We start from the raw sequence: 16,656 nt of genomic DNA on the forward strand, positions 1-16,656 counted from the left end.
ATGAGCATGTGCCACGGCTACTCCTGTTGTTGAGGTCACCGCTGCCAAATGTTCATGTCGTGGCTCAATGGAAATGAGTGATACCTGGCAAGCGATATCACGTCTACCAACCAAATGTGAATCCTGCTTTAGTTGGACAGAGATGAAGCAGCCCATCCTATTTTGAGACATGACAAATGTAGCATAGAGAGACTATTTCTAAAGCCCACAGTGTAGAGCAGGAGGACAAAAAATAATACCCTAGACATTGCACTATAGTACTGCTGAGAGCTGCGCGGTGGAGTCGGGACGCTGCAAGCTTTATGATCGAGAAAGCAGGAGAAAATCTAGCAGGAATGATTCCTCATTATCATTTGTCCCATGCAAAGCACACTAACAGAAAAAAAACCAATTTTTATTTCAGTTGCTTATTAGGTCAGTCTTTTGCTCCAGATGACTGGAACTTGTGCCAGTGGCCACTGTTTGGCTGTCTGCTACCAAACCCCACTACACCCATTCCTTTGCTTGACGTGTCTCGGCCTCCGGTCTGGTGACTTTACTGCCTGATCAGAAATTTGAAAGGCATGTTCGTTCTCCATCGATAAGGGTGGATGCACACACAAGAGCAATAAATGAATTATGCTCTCAAATGTAATTTATACAGAGCATAAATATCTGAGGCACTTATCTCTTCTCTATTTCTTGCCACAAGCAATGGCAGCAACCTTTCTGACTAGTCCCACTGCATTGTGTTTGAAATGAATAACATCTTTTAAAGACTGCTTTGCAGAAGATGATTGCCAGTCAGAGACACGTATAATTTACCAAAAATATACCTAAAATCCTTTTTTTATGTTGTGCAGCCAACACCCAGTAAATCATACGTATAAATTATTTTAAAACCTTCTGAACACTGGATCGATTATATCAACCATGTCAAAATACATCTAAAATAAACCTTGGTGAGAAAAAAATAAACAAATTCGATTTATTTTGGAAATGGGCTGTAATATTTGAGATTCAGCTATAAGGGGCAGGAAGGAGCCATTGTCAGTATGACATATTTTTCCAACTCAGACTGAAAACAACAACCAGAATAGTGAGTTGGCATGCTTGTTTACCGCTGCCTGACAAGTGCAACAGAAGAGTTACACCTCCTACCCGACTCCTCTCCTGAGCCGTACCTTTCATGTGTTTGTGAAAAGGACCCTTCTGATCACTGGCCAAGTCACGCCTGGCAGCACACAACCCTGGCATGATAACCCTATCAGATGAGAAGACCCAGGAAGACGATACAGGCGTAATGGGGTGGAAATCAGCCTGCCGTGGAGCGAAACACATTTCCTAATGCATAATAAAGCATTCATTCTCTTAGCCGTCACGAGGAAAGTCTGTGAGCGAGGGGCTGAGTTGGAGTTAAAAGCACAGAGAATCCTGTATTCTTGTTCTGTCACTGCGTTGTATGGTGAAAAGAGGGGGAGGCAGAGAGCGAGAGAGATAGAGTGGCTGGAATTAGAGACAGATCTATCTATACGTTTATATAGTGTAATGGCTAATTTAACGTCTGACCATGGGACAACAGCTCAAAATTAGCCTTTTGCCAATGGAGAAAGTACTAAAAACCACCATGCTAGCCACCAGGCTAGCCTTTCGAACAAAGACCTGATGGACGTGCCCATAGATTACATCAAATTGAGTCTGTTTCTCAAAATATGACGCTGACAACAGCTGTGAAGTCGTCTTGGTGATACTCTAGAGGCTAGCAAAGACGTCCTTTTCAAATCATTCAAAGGTGTGTCAGAGCATCTCGTTTCAGACCAGGATGATTACTCTTTTGTCCACCGTGGTCCCTTGCAGAGAGCATTTCTCATAGTGAGACGCCTCATTCATATTCTCAGAGAACACGGGTTACAAGATAAGTAACCTCAGGTTCTTCTAGGCTTTACAGCTCCCTCTGAGAGACATCTTGAGTGCATACTGCATGCGAAGGCTTTTCCTTCATTCTGTATATTAAGGTACAGATGATGCATGAATTGCCAGTGAATTTCCCCAAAGCCACAATTTGTAGAGGATACGTGACGTCATTGAGAATAGTCTAAACGAAATGTGGCACTAATATAAGGTTCAGTGCTCCGGTCATTTTGTTTCCTCAGTCAGGGATGACTAGTTGGATTTTTCAACGAACAGCAAAATCATGTGCAGAGGATTCATGTCAGGCCTTCCCTTGGAAGGCTCAACAACAAATCGATCCCGATTGGAGTCAGCTGTTTGCTCATTAAACCATAACAGCTCGCAAAATCTGGACGCTGGGAAGGAATGTCACCCACTGATTGACTGCAAGCAATAACTCTGCGAGCCTTACCATGAGCTAAGTCTTAGCCACGAAAACAGCTGACAGCACCATAAAGGCAGCTTGTTTTCATAGTGTCAAATAAATAACTGACTCTAAGCAACTTGTAATGAGGAGGGCTTTTTACACACTTCAAAGATCTTCATGAATTTCATGTACAAAAGAAATGCGTTTCAGGAGGGATAGGGTCACACTGACCTCGTACATAACCTTGAAAAATGTGACATGCACTCTCCACACACTGCACTGCTGTATATATAAAAATGCAGCTACAGTTCACAATAAAAAAAAAAACACAAGACAAACTTCTCACAGTTCCAGTGTTCTGCTCTACTTTCTTTGGCTATTTATCATTGTCACAGCTGTTTTTTTTTTTCACACAGCTTGAAAATAATGGGTTGCTTTTTAATGCAGTCATCTTATTTGCAGCATATGGGAGCTTGTGTGAAGCAACCTTGTTATAATTGGGAAGACTTTAAAAGTGTCTGGTGCTAAGCCAATTTACCATTAATTTACCACTATGAAAAAGCAAACTGTGCAGTAGAGCAAAAGTATATTGAACACATAGTTCCTACACATGCTTCATATCAAAATTTCATACTTTTCCAGACTTCTCTCTTAGTATAATTTCTTATGTAAAGAAATGGTTTTAAAATATGTTAGCATGTGTGTTACATTCTGACTATGTATGCTATTATGTTGCCGCAAAAAGTTGTTCCCCCAATACTTTTTAGTAAATAAGAACAGAAAATGTTCTGAAAAATGGTAAATAATTTAAGTTTATTCAGTTTATTTTTCTGATAACTGCATAACTCAGACATGCTCAATATTTGGTTATGTGCGATGCTACGTATATATGCAGTTCAGAGATGTTGCTGCATTTTCATTTAAGCTAATTTGGGCATGGATTTGGTGGAGTTTAGGGCTGACCCCAAACAGTCCAAGATCGGATGCTTTGATGGGCGGAGCCTGATTCGACTATCAATCTCACAGTCGATCTTCGCAGCAAAACAAGGATCATGCCATTTATGCGATATGGGGGAGCTCAACATCTGATTTTACATTGAACTACCAGTTTTCTCCCAATAAGTTCATATACAGCCTATTACAACACACATTTCAACGTTTAATGCTGTAAATAAACATGTGAAAAAAAAAAATAATAATGTAAATAAATGTTTTTAAAGTGAATGAATACAAAATTGTAACCCTAACCCTGGGTCGTCAGTGCGCATGTGTAGGTGTAGCGTGTTATGTGTGTAGTGGCAGGAGGAACACTTGCTGAAGAGATGGAGCCACAGCTTCACCAGTGTTGTGCCGAGTTGTTCGCACCTCGTGGGACTTTCGAGTAATTTATCACCGTTGATGAACCACACAAAGAATATTATATCGATTTTAAACAGCCGCTACTTGAAATAGACCCACGAGGAACAGCGACGTGCATGCAGTTGTCGGCAGCACGGCAAAAACTCTGCACAAGACCGGTGAATGGCAGGCAAGAGAGAGAGAGAGAGGGAAAAGGGTCAACAATAAGCCTCATTTTAGCTTTGGCTCGCAATCGCCGCGCACAAAGACACACATGATTCGACTATGAGTCGACTATAGGCAGGACTTGACGATTCTGATTCGACTATGTAAATCCTTAGTCGGGGACATCCCTAGTGCAGTTACAAGGCATTGGGGCAGAGATGTTTTGCAGGCTGTGATGTCAAAGCATAGAAGCAGCACTGCATTGTGTTCGTGCAGTCACACGCTATACTTCCTTTTTTATAAAGATTATACACACTATACTTCTTGCCTAACTTTCAACGACATCAAGCTGGTAAACTCTTTGGCTGCCCTGGCTGCCTGCTCCAAAAGCCATGAAAAACACTCTGCTTGTTTGATCAATTTATTTGTATAAATTCAGAATTTTATATTTTAAAAACAGAATAAGGCAATAGTCTGTATTTTTGAATTGTATTAAAAATTATATATTATTAAAAATTACACTTTCCCCATAATATCTTTTTCCTTTTTTTCCTTACTTATCCACACATGGAAATTATGAAAATCAAATTCCATACTTTTCCATACCACGTACCACAAATATAACAGCAACATAACCTCTGATAAGATGATTAGTCACATCTTGAAAATGCAATACCTTTGCATCTTCTTAGAGCTGTAAGAACACAATATTACAACAACAGCTCTGGCTGTTACTGTTTGGTTGTGTGACAGCTGACATGCACCCAGGAATAGAAGCCCTGGAATGACTTAAGGCGATCAGATGTTCGTCCACAAGTAAAGATGATGGACAAGGCATGGTAACATAAGAAGAACTCCCCGTATGAAAAACACACGCGTGTACGCACATGCACACACACACACCTGTGGTGACGGTGAATATGACAACAGACCTCTCTGGCCTTTAGCTTCATAGGTCAGTCTGCTAACTGCAGCGCAGCGTGGTGACCTGACACACATACTAATTTGAGCAGACAACCTACACCCACCGACTAAAGCTGCAACATTTTACATCCAATGCTACATTGGTACAGCAGAGATGTAATCCACTTATTTATTTACTTTACATAATTTGCTAGTCCCATGAAGGTTGTGTAAAGAAAAATAAATGTTACCTGTATGCCAGGCATTCGTGACAACAAATTAACCTGAGGTCTAAATAGGTACACATTTTCTTATCTATTTGAATTCTGTACTGTTGGGTGAAAAATAGAACAAAAGTAGAGGATAGAGTAAAATTCATAAAAATCCCAACAGAACACAACAGTAACCAATTGTATTTAAAAGTCCTTACCTTTAACGAGTCAAAGCAGGCAATAACCCTCCCATTCTCCACCTGGCAGCTTTTGGGTGGGTGGGCAAATTTGCATTCCTCATCGCTGCGTGAACAAGTCCCTCTCTGAAACTGCCGGCACACTTCCAGGGTCAGCCATTTTGTGTCCCGTATCGAGGCAATGTTTAGAGCCATGTTAGCGGCACCGGCTGTGAAGCTGGGGTGGAGTGGAGCCACTTGGTTTAAGAAGGAGTCTATTCTCTGAGGAGGGGTTTCAGAGTGTTCCAGTAGAAAAAAAATCAAACACACAACAACTAAAACTGATGAAACATGTAGATATAAACGATCTGCTTCAGGTCAGTGGATGAGGTTTGTCCTTGCGGACAGGAGAGTGGAGGTAATGGACTGGCAAGGTCTCTGTGACCGGAGCATGGGATTGCACTGCTGTTGTGGAGTGTGTCAGTCAAACAGCTAATTGTTCATCAATCAGTAAGTCTCAAGTGCAGACCTCTGACAAGGCAGAGGGGGCATGCTCGGAACCAAGCTCTAGTGGTTGTCCCCAAAATGTCCTTTGTATGACTGATGATATCTGTTCAGAGGTGGATGTTGGTCAGCAAAAGTGGCGCTATTTTGAGATGCAATGGCACAGTTTTGGACAACACAGAGTTTGTGGCGTTCTATTGTTTAAAAGTCTTCAGTACCTACTCTCTCTGAGCTTTGGCACCTTGGCCAGCAGCGCAGTAGCTCCACCTCTTCGCACTAAGCACAGGTAAGGAACAACCAAAAGGTCAAGGGTGTTTGCGGCTGATCTATGTACTGCCACGGCTGCAGAGGGACTGCTCTTCAGAAACACCCGGGGATCTTCAGGAAGGGATGTTGTCTCACAAGGCACTTTCTGTCTGTGATCTGAAATGGAGAAGAGCAAGAGACAGATAGAGACATAAAACAAACAGTGAGGTTATTCTAAGTGAGAGAATGGCTTGCTGAATATATCTAATAGGCCTCAACAGGCGTTAACAGTGCCTGCGTATGCATGTCAATCTGAATTTGTGTGCATACTGCCCCAGAGGGGTGCTCATTCTAAAGGGTACAGGGCTGATGGACCAGAGAAAAGGCAGTTGTGAGGTCATTCAGAAGCCACTTGAGTTTAAGTCCCCCAATCACTGCTGTGTGCCATTGTGCAGGGTGACTACATGCCCACTGGCTCTACAACATATTGCATACAAAGCGTTGAATGGCAAAAGCCTCTGTGCTATGAGACAGTGGACAAGAGCATCGAGTCAGAGCAGAGATAGAAAAAAAACCCCAGGGTCCAAACCGCCCTGTAGAGCCATGCACGGCGGGACGGTCCAGCCAATAAAAAAACGCGCAGCGCAGCACTATTCCGGGCAGCCATCCAGCAGCCACAGAGGGACCGCGACAGATGCATATGTAAGTGCCAGACATGATTATGACGCTGCCCAGTGTCCTGCAATATTCACTGGTATCCCACTGTCCAAATTAGATACCGGCTCATTGACAGAAGCCAGTCAATTTACATTCATGGGGGGAATGTGTATGCGCTCCCTGCCTCGTCCTGTAAAGGCGCTGGTCTCTGTGCCTGTTTGTTGTCTAGGGATAGGGGGGGGGACAATTGGTGGAACAGTAATCTGAGGAAGTGACCTTTAGCTTGAGTGTATGAAATCCATTACTAAGCTACTGCGCAGGGAGCTCTTTTCTTGGCACATCTGGAAATGTTTTTCTACTAACTGGGGGCGGGGAAACGGGTCTGAGGACACCAGACTAAAGGGAGGAGGAGAAAGGCTGTAAAAATAAAAAATACAAAGATTCCCTCTCTACTGTTGTAACCATGAAAAAGTATCTAAGGAAAACAGACACAACCAAGAGCAATCACCAAGAATGTGTTAAATACTGTGAGAACAATTTCTTAAACAACCTCTAAAGGCATTTGACAGGCTCCACTTGGTGTTAATGAAGGCAAGTTGAGACTTGTACTCAAACCATCTATGCTACTGTTAAGGTGTACAGTCCTTCAGGTCCTGTCAGATTTGAGTTAGTTTTTTTCTATAGACTTCAACATAATCCTTCATTTTGGTCTGTTATAGGTGAGCTTGGTCTCTGTAATTGGAGACTTTTTGTTTCTGTTTGAAGTCTGACAGTAAGAGACAAAGTCAAAAAGACCATTAGGATGATGGATTTTCCTAAATGATAAATGGCTTACGAAAAACAGAAAATCTTCCAGACTGTGCTTGGTTCTTATATATTTTGCTGGTCACAAAGGCAGGTAGATTTTCTTACTAGAGGCAGAGATGCTTCCCCTTAAAATCACCCACCAACACTATACCGTCCTAAGCCTATGAATCCAGACCATTGTCTAGCTAATCATATTGTCCCACTTTAGTGCTGATCATGTGAAATGAGATGAGAAGCTTCCTCGCCCGATCGTACTGACGCCCGGGCTCCACTCTCCAAGGCTGGATTTAATTTCACACCATCTCCCCAGGGAGAGAGCAAATCGCTGCAGAAGAGAAAGTCAGGTAAGAATCATGTCAGATCTGACCTTTAACAATTAATCCCTTCTTATTTTTAGAAGCCATAAGACGCCTGTGATCAAGCTAACCTACTTTGTCAGAATGTGTGAAGGCACGATGGCGCCATTTCTCTGTGAAAAATGACTTGGCCTAAAACGATGGGGGCATTTTTATTTTTTGTAGAAAAAGTGGAGGTTTGCTGCACTGAAAGCTTTAATAAAACTGAGTAGGACGACATGTGGATAAGGGTTTGTTTGGATCATCTGAAAAGCTCACAGGGGACTCAAAAGGCGACGTTCAAATGAAAAATATTCAAAACAAATGGTGTCGAATGAGGATCAAAATGACCCTCATGTGGGTGATGGTATGATAAAGATCATGCAGGAACATGACTGCATGTCTGTTCCCATACTGTATAGACTATTGTATGTTTGTGCAATTTAATTTTCAAATGAAATTTAACTGCTGTCCAAGCAAAGTCTGTGCTGAGACTAGGCTTGAATCAATTATTAAATTAACTGGTTAGACATCTGATTAAACAGAAAATTAATCAATTGCAATTAGAACTGCCTGGGAGATATGGCCAAGAATGTTAAGAGCGCTAAAAAATGTCATATCATTCGATATTGATAATTATCACGATAAATGACATTATTAAGTTTAAAGGTTGATTTTTGCTCCTGTGTCAAAGTTGAAGTAATATGGTTAATTGTGGTTTTAAACTGTTCTTTATGGTCAGAACACGACAAACCCTTGATGCCAAACACTGGATCACTTCACAAATCTGAGGTAGAATGTTCAAAAGAATCATGATAAAATATTTTTTCAACAAATATGCAGGAGTAAAATTAAGTAAAATCATCCCTTTTCCTCAATATAATAAATAATCATAATAGAAAAAATAAGTGCTAATCTGTTCGTCATTCTAATGAATCAAATCAAACATTTATTGAAAATTGAAATCGCAATAATTATCATTACTGTGTTTTTGCCCAGCCCTAAATGCATTTTGATAATTAATTCAATCTTTCAGCCAATTATCAAAGTAAAAAGACAAACGTATGCTGGATAAAAGTCATATTTTCTAAGAATATCATATTATGGCATAAATATGTTTGGTGTTTCTGCCAACTAAAAAAAAATTCAAATATTCATAAGATGCAGCCCAAGACAACAACATAGAAGTACTGCAAACTTACCATTTATAATTTGCAGTGAGTTGTTTGTGCTTTACTAAACTAGCTTTAATGAGATGATGCTAGCCTCTGTTTAGCAGAGACAACTGAGCCCTCTTACTCTCTTGAAACATACCAAAACCCCTGCTGGAAAGCAAACTGTCATCCTGGGGAGGAAACTGTTACCTCTGTCTTATAACAACAGCCCATCTTTAGAGCATGATAAACTCAAACTCACAGTGGAAGAAAAATGCTTTGCAATAACAACTGTCATGAAAAACTCTAGTTAGACTCGGAGGCAGCACATGCAGTTTTGGTTTAGTCTGGTTTAATGTGTCCTTGAACAGTGCGCCTCTGGCTTAGCACAGGCTAGTTTAGCTGCTAGGGCATTACACCTACATTAGATGCAGCCTGGCTTAGTTTACGCTGAGCTTAGCGGTTGTGCTTCAAGCACAATGCTGCTGACATAAAGGGAGGGAAAGACAGATGGTCAGCAGGTAGGAAGGGACCATAAAGCACACTATGTTTTGACCTCAGAGATCAACCCTTCTGTACACCTTCATGAGTGAACCGGGTTCTGTTTCTGCAGTGTCCATCCAGGGACAGAAATCTGAAAATTAGCACTTAACAGAAATAGTTTAAGTCATGGAGTAGTCTAATAATCAGCCCTTGGCAACACAGAAATATACTGTTTTTCAAGTTAATGTAACAAAATGGATGCAATCATTTTCATACCAGATGCCCCGGATATGTAAATGTTAATATGTCTGTTCACTTTGGCGACAGCATCTTAAATCCTGATAGTGTCATCCTTTTTGTTTTTACATTTTAAATAAAAATACTACACCGCCACAACCACAACAGCCACTCCTGCACACCAGAGTATATCCTGTTTATCTTCAGTTCTTGAGTTCCTGTAAGAAGGCTTTGTCCCCTCTGTGTCCTCAATACAAACAGTGGACAGACAGGATGACCTGATAAAGCAGGGCAGAGATGTGAAGAAAAGCACCACAGTACTAGACTTTATGGATTACTGACGCTTACTAAGGCAAGCTGGCAGGAGCATTATCTTGGTCAGTCTGCTTAATTGAATGAGAGTCAGCGGGACTGGGGCGTCTCGAGTGAAAGTCATTGGCCTGACCTCTGAATACCACGCATGTAACCCATTAGTCTGGTATCTGTGTGCTCTGTCTGTGCTGTGCAGTTTATCTTAGCAGCGTGTATTTGTTCAGCAGAGACGATAAGCTACCTGGTTTCCACTGGTCGTAAGCCTTGTGACAACGTGTACTGTGGCATCAGCCAGGTGTTGCCAGTTTAATAAAGCAGAAATACAAATGACTGTGACAGAGAAGCACATGAGATGGGTACCTGGAGTGGCTGCATTTCCATTTATTACCATTTTATGCTTGCAAACCACGGTTCTACGGTCATTTGCATGGCCAAGAGGAATAAGCGGTCAATGTTTTTCAAGGCTGTGGAGAGAGGCCCTCATTGTGGAGGGGAAATAGGAAAGTGCTCACTTTCCAGTGAGTAATGGAAAATGAGTAAGCCTTATAGTACAGGTTTTATCAAAATGTCCTCTATTCCTAACAAACCTAACTTAACTTTCAGTGTGACATCACCACCTTATTGGCTTGCAAAATGTTCCTTTGCATCTTCCAGAGAGGATCAGAGCAGGGCTATACCCTGCAGCCTAATTCGCATTTAATGCTATGGACATTATGATGCTTATGAAATTGTCTTTGGCATAAGCTACGGCTCCTTGAGTTCAATATTATCAAATATCATTAGCGATAAGGACGGGTGAGTGAGCTCAGCAGAGGCTATACCAGGACTAAGCTACTGTTCTGAGGCAGCACAAGAAGCGTTTCACAGAGTCAGCAGATAGGTGTGCCCCATATCATAATAGCTTTAGCTAAACCACAGTGACCCGGATAGCCCTGGTCATGATATGGGACTGGGCTTTTCCCTCATGATCAGTGGCCCATTTCGTAAAACAGAGAAGCGGAAAAAAAGGAAGAAACAGAAGTTTTTATAAGCACGTCGAGAGAGTGTTAATATCTGGGATTGATATCAATCTCGGCACTCAGAGTAAACGAACTTGTTTACTGTGTAAGTGTTCTTGTCTATTCCCTGCTTATCCACAGGACTCAGGCAAGTCATCAGCTAATTACAGTGTAGTTGGCAGCCAGTGGTGAACTGTGCTGTTCAGATAATCATGATGATTTACCAGATACCCAAGCTTACTGAATCTAAAAGTCTGAGGTGAGAATTGTCGAAACACTGTACTGTAACCGTTTTTGATAAGTTCCACTGACATTTTATATATCCTAGAATCAAGGATAGCAAAAACTAGGTTAGATTAACGTGCTTTCCCAGTGAAATAGTAGGTAAAACCCATCAAATGAATGGAAATATTAAGCCTTCAAATTACAGCCCTTGAAAACATAAGAGCTGAGTGATTCAGCAAACTCACCCTTGTGTCACAGAGCAATCAGTCCCCCTCTTTCATGCGGAAGATGTCTGAAAAACCTACCAACTACTAAATCCTTTTAATACCATCTCGAAGTGCAATTTGCATGAGAGTCAATTCAGAGAAAGGGGATTTCTGGCTGACAGGGTCTTGCAGTATGCACTTGGTGCTTGTCTGAGACTTATCCCATTATTTTTGCAACAGGAAGGGCTGAACTGATGTTCCATTTTAGAAAACACCCACTTCCCCTTGATCCACGGCCAGACGTATGACACTACCCTGGCCCTTTCCATGGAGGCGATGATGTCCACTACTTGACCGCGCCAGGCACAGCGTCTAGTGCGAAGCTAAATCTAGATAGACAGTTGAAAGCTGGAGACACGTCAACCATGCCCCATCTAACTCAAAAGGTTAAGGCCTTATTAGAACTGTGAAGCTCATTCTGACCATCATGTTTTTGCATTTACATACATAAAGAGCGTCAAAAACATCAGACCCTGTTCTGAACAAACAATCTTTGCATCTGGATGATTTGCACACCAAAAGCTATGAAGAAAAACTTTGAGGACAACACAAGGAAAGCTCTGATAGGGCAGAACATGCAACACAACAACTTTTTCTCAGGAGTAAAACATATTTAACCCATGTGCCAAAAGAGAGCTCCTGACATTTGCACCAAGGAAGGGACGAGTAAACTGCTGTGATAATGCCTCTCCCCCAGGAGCAGAAAGCCCATTGCAGTGCTGCAAACTGCAATGAGGGTAGTTGCTGCCTGGCTGTAAGCTCCCAGCGCTCCTGTGCATTTATCCCACACACTCTATATATTCTTCCCTCGCTACTAGCCTTGCACTCTTTCTCTCACACAGATAAAACATTCCCTCTCCTCCCTCCCCACTCAGACTGGTATGCAGCACACACTGCAGCAAAACTCCTGAAAGAAATCTTCATAAAATTCAGAAAGAAAAAGCCAATATGACAGTTCTTCCCCACCTCGTTTCACTGCGTCCCGTAGCTCTGCTATGTGCCTCTGTCTGTCTGCTGTCCCGAACACAGACGGCACTCGGCGCTTCTGTGACACTGAGCTTCAGTGCAGCTCTCCCTTCAGCCTCAGCGACTGGAGTTAATGACCATGTGAACAGTTGTCATTCCTTGCGAGCTGCCGAGTGCTGCAGCTGGAGGTCCATGCCTAGACAGGGATTTTCTCTCGATGTCTCTCTCTCTCTCTCTCTCTCTCTCTCTCTCTCTCTCAGCCACGGAGCAAGCGAGCGAGGCAGGCAGGCAGGCAAGCAGGAAGCAGAAGAGTGTCTACTCAAACTACTAGCTGAAACACTTCCAGCCAACCCCCCCACACCCATAAAGCCAGCCCCTTCCTGCCCACCAGCCTGTGGCAAGGCCTGCCCCTTAACAGCTCCAGCCAATAAAAGAACAGCCACTCTGAATCCCAGCTTTCTGTGCCTCTCCATTGGAACAGAGTAGACGAAGTGATGGGGTGAAAACTGGGCTTACAGCAGCAACCTCTGAATGCTCATCTTAAAAGGTATTTCCCCAATTTCATGCCGTGCTCAGTAGTTGTCATGTCATTTATTCATTGCCCATCCTTCTCCTGGTGAACTTAATTATATTTAAATTCAAATCAGCACCACGAGAATTGTTTTCTAATGGAAAACAAGCTCAAGAATATAAAGTCTAGACTTGTTTCTCATGCAACAAAGAAATACCAGAAAGCAATAATCAAAGAGTTGCTGCAGTGACATAATGAAAATCAGCCCTGTCCTTGTCTATGTTCTATCATCACATTTAACACCATCCCCCCAGGAAACAAGAGCACTGCACCTCCTCCCCCTCACGACTCTCTTCTACCTCCTCCCCGTCCTCTAAAGTCATCTACCCCACCATGCCAGACACTCCTCTCCTCCCCTTCTCTTACACATCTCTTCCCCTGGAAAACTGCACAGTAGCGAACATTTCTGTTATTGTTATTGCGTCAGAATTTACTTGGAGAAAAAAATAATAATAATAAAAGATTGGTGGTGACTGGGATCTGTCTCCTCCCCCCTCCTCTCCCCTCCACCCAGCTGATGACATGCTGGCTGGCATCATATGAGCCGTGAAACCGGAGCGTCACAGAACTGATGAGTCAGAGATCCAGCTTCATGACTTTTCGATCCAGATTCAATAGAACAGCTGTACCATCTGTCTCTCTGTGTCTCTGTCTCTCCCTGTGTCTGTCTCTCTCTCTCCCTCTCCCTCTGCTTCTGTCTCATACAAAGGCTGTGAATGACGTGGCAGCCTGGGTGTTTCGTTGACATCCGTGAGGCTAAACATGCTTTACAGTTCCATGATAAACAAACCTATTTACTGTCTGATTATGCTTTAATAGCTACATATAATCTGATGTTCCACAGGCAATAGATTTGTCAAAGGGTTTTGGGGAGATGGTGGTTGGGTGGGGGGGGATTAATCTCTTTAGCATGAAAAATTGTCTACCTCAGCAAATGACACTGAATACTGACGGCATCAGGGCACCTGTAATGAAATAACCCAGACGGGCGCTCTGCCATTACGTGAGGCACGAACATGGAGGCTGGTGATATCAGCCGTTGTCAAAAGCAAAAGTGTAACCTTAAACCTTCCGTGAATGTAGTCTCACTATGCTGTACACAGATGCAAGAGATTTGAGGAGCATGCATGCTCCTAGATAGCAATTGTATATTACTGCACGGTAGAACTTGACTGGTATGTCCAGGAATAAAAATTCAAAATGTTACGATTCATCCAGAACAACAACAGTTGTACAGGTCAGCCTGCTACACCATTACTGATTGATGAAGTTTATCAATTTCTCATTTGGCGGCATCGGACTTCTCAATAACCACATTACCGAATAACTGTCAATAACTGTATAACAAGCCCTGCTTGTAGCTAATTTCCACCGGCAGACCTCAGATAGCCTACCTCCTAAATAGATTTGTCCAACAGGAAAACAAACAAAAGCCTGGCAGACAAACAAGCGGAGCCACTTCCTTCCCACATGGTATCCCCTCCCCTCTTATTATCCCTGTCCTGTTTGACCCCAGCCAGCTTGGCTCACTCTAACACAAACCGATTCTGTGGCCCAAAGCGGCTTCATTTTCAAATAGAGTATTCTGAAACAAAGGCTAATTACAGCAAATGAAGATTGATGGGTTAAAACTGTGTTTGAAACCGCCACCCAGCACAGACTACTGGAGAGTTTAACGACAGAGGGAAAAAAACAGGGCTCACAAATAGGGCACTGAAGACAGATCAATGAAAAGGCAGCTGTCTTTTTCTATTATTAGCCGTAATCAAATATCCAGCGGCAGAGAGTTGTGCTTCCTTCCGCTTGAAAGCCATTTTGGTAAGTCTGTCACACACCAAGTCCACATGAGGATTGAGAATAAAAAGTGCAAAATGAATGCATAGGCAAGTGGTCAACCAGTGTGTTTTGGAGCAAGTTCAAGGCTGTGAATTGAGGCTGTGTTCAAAAGTAAAGACAAAAAAGGATCAAAATCAATCAGGAGGTACTGATTTCACTTACTAATGGCTTTGCATAAATATTGTATATTTTCTGTAGGTTAATCTCATGCTAATTTGACCCTATATAACGATATCGACCAATTTTTCATACTGCTGATTATAAATCTAATTTCCTAACAATCATAGTGCACTTGGATTGTTATGTCTTACTCAATTGTACCACTGCTGGGATAGCCTTAATGAACACAATATATTCCATACAAATGGAAAGCCAAAGTCCCATTTACACTGTTATAATGATAGCTCATTTGAACTTAATGTCTGCACTCTCTCTGCACAGTGCTTCCAGTGGTGCAAGTCTGTTTTGAGATTGCAATTTGCACTTTCAGAAGGACCAATTACTGTACATGACCTAGCAGCTAGCCTGATCACAACTTGTTAACCTTACCCAGGTGTGAAGGCTCTTCCTCAGCCAACCTGCAGTAGACTAAAATGTCCATTAGAACTTCTTCTTTTTTTTTATTGTAACGTTACACAGCAATTAAATCTAACAACCCCTTAATCAAGGTGCCATTACATTTATTGTTTTTTTACATTTGCATTTGAAAGTAATGGCATACAATAGTTGTTCGCTTACGTTACTAACTGTCTATCAGACGATATCTAACGTTATGGTATCAATAATAAATGAGTTATTATCAGACCTATCCCCGAATGATTTCGTTATGGTCATTAGCTACTTCACTAATAGCAAACAGCATGTCCCAGAAAGCACTAACCGTGCAGGAGAGACACACAGACACCACTACGGCGTAATTCATGCTGATTTAATCTTTGTTTTCATGGAGCTGCTTTCACTTGTTTTCATTAACGTTAGCTATCTGGGCAGTGACTATGAGCTAGCATAGTAATCCAGACATCAGCGCATGATGTTTATGATACTGGAGAAGAATCCTTAGAACCATTTTAGCTACATCTACTGTCCAAAGAGCCGCTATGTTCACCGTAACAAGTGTGTAAAGACAAAGCCAAAGCCAAAAGTTGCTAGCTGCTAAGCTAACTACCTGCATCTTACCTGATGACGAACCTGTCACATCCAGCTGTCACCACCGCTTCTCCAGAGCGCTATTTCGGTTAGAACGGGACCCACGGTTCGAGACAGGACGGTCAAAAATGGTCGTCGACTGAGGCTTCTCACTATTTATTTTGAGCAGCAAACTTTTTCGCTTTCGAAATGTATTTTAGAGAAAGGCAGGAGTAAGCTATCACTCGCTACACGCTAGATCGCTAACTACTTGTAAGGCTCGGGTTGAAGCAACAAGCGATTTTGACAGTTCGATGAAATGTTGAATGTGCTTCGCTAGGGGGGTTAGTACAACGGTCTAAACAGTAATAACGCATTTATCATCAACTATTTGATATATTATACGCCGCAACTGAAATATGCAAGGTGTATAAGTGTAATGTATTGGTAAATGTCTCTCAATTTTAACATGGAAGTCTAGTTCTTTTCGATAAACAACACAATTCCCACCCTAAAGTAAAGGTGGTACAGTCCAGAGCAACCAAGGGTAAAGGGAGGGGGGTGCTTGTTACCTAGGAAACAACAGTGAATCTCCCTGAGGGAAAAGATGTGGCCACAGATTTATGAACCAGCGCCTGGTCTGTCTGTCAAAGATGAAAACATTAAAGACATCTGACAAAACCTACTGCAGTTATTTCTGTGAGATACTGTATTAATCCCCATAACACTTGTGTACAGTAACCTTCTCTAAGCCACAATTTCCTAGATAAATATTGGGAATGTACATCTTTTCATTATTTTAATCTAGTGAAATTGAAAATCAGATTGGTTTTAATGATATATA

General features: G+C 42.1%; 1 protein-coding gene across 13 annotated transcripts in view; it reads right to left on the bottom strand.

Annotated features, from left to right (window-relative positions):
- Positions 1 to 16,112, bottom strand: part of mbnl2 (muscleblind-like splicing regulator 2) — a 53,138-nt gene extending 37,026 nt beyond the window's left edge. For 9 of the 13 annotated variants that reach the window (XM_038718872.1, XM_038718866.1, XM_038718832.1 and 6 more), the window contains exons 1-2: positions 15,864 to 16,111; positions 5,133 to 6,017 (exon numbers count right to left, since the gene is read on the bottom strand). In XM_038718872.1, the coding sequence (XP_038574800.1) occupies positions 5,133 to 5,306 (174 nt within the window). In that variant the 5' untranslated portion in view covers positions 5,307 to 6,017; positions 15,864 to 16,111. Of the gene's footprint in view, positions 1 to 5,132; positions 6,018 to 11,293; positions 11,416 to 12,280; positions 12,620 to 15,863 lie in introns of those variants that run through there. The other 4 variants (XM_038718799.1, XM_038718790.1, XM_038718771.1 and 1 more) reach the window with 3 other exon arrangements.
- Between the last annotated feature and the right edge of the window lie 544 nt (positions 16,113 to 16,656).

This window comes from Micropterus salmoides, unplaced genomic scaffold (genome assembly GCF_014851395.1).
Source record: "Micropterus salmoides isolate LMB-PRFRI ecotype aquatic unplaced genomic scaffold, ASM1485139v1 Ms_hic_scaffold_1, whole genome shotgun sequence".
In the NCBI taxonomy this organism is placed as follows: Eukaryota; Metazoa; Chordata; class Actinopteri; order Centrarchiformes; family Centrarchidae; genus Micropterus; species Micropterus salmoides.